General features: G+C 43.3%; 1 protein-coding gene across 1 annotated transcript in view; it reads left to right on the forward strand.

Moving 5' to 3' along the window:
- The window catches only part of LOC119592681 (fibrinogen C domain-containing protein 1-B-like), a gene marked incomplete at its 5' end in the record, with an annotated part of 56126 nt that overhangs the window by 17826 nt on the left and 37621 nt on the right, over positions 1-679 (forward strand). The window contains 1 exon segment of the mRNA XM_037941596.1: positions 400-506. Coding sequence (XP_037797524.1) covers positions 400-506 — 107 coding nt within the window.

Consider the following 679-nt stretch of genomic DNA (forward strand, 5'->3'; position numbering starts at 1 on the left):
TTATTGACGTTAATTTTCTTATTTCTTCCATCATCACGGAAAGAAAGGAAGAAAGAAAAAAATAATAATTCCAACAAATAAATCGAGAAACATAAACAAAAAAAAACATTCACAAAGAAATAAAACAAATAAAACATCAACAATCACATCCACAGAGAAGAGAAATAAACAAAGCGTCGAACACCCACAATCACAAAGAAATAAAGCAAATGAAACCAAAAACAATCACAATTAGAAAGAAAGACAACAAACAAAACGACAAACAATCCCAACCACAAAGAAACGCAACAGATAGAACCTTAAAAATCACAACCACAAAGAAATGCAACAAACAAAGCTACAGACAACCCCAAGGAAATAAGCGACCTAAAAGCAGCGCCTCCTCCCTTCCCCCTTCAGACGCCAACCAGCCCCGGGACTGCGCCGCCGTGGCCGCTGCAGGAGAAACCACCAGCGGCGTCTACACGATATTCCCCGCGTCGTGCACAGCCAGGTTCTCGGTGCAGGTAAGTGCCAGTAAATAGGGTCGTGTTGTTTGCAGTCCAGTGCCAAACTTGCCCTTGTTGAGAGGCAGTGCCAAATGTCGGGCGTAAGACAGTGCCAGCTCATTATTTATATATACATAACAAGGGTGTGGTGAATGGAGGTTGTATTCGGGGGCGGAGGGGATGTGGGAGGG

The sequence above is a fragment of the Penaeus monodon genome, chromosome 30 (genome assembly GCF_015228065.2).
Source record: "Penaeus monodon isolate SGIC_2016 chromosome 30, NSTDA_Pmon_1, whole genome shotgun sequence".
NCBI classification, from domain to species: Eukaryota; Metazoa; Arthropoda; class Malacostraca; order Decapoda; family Penaeidae; genus Penaeus; species Penaeus monodon.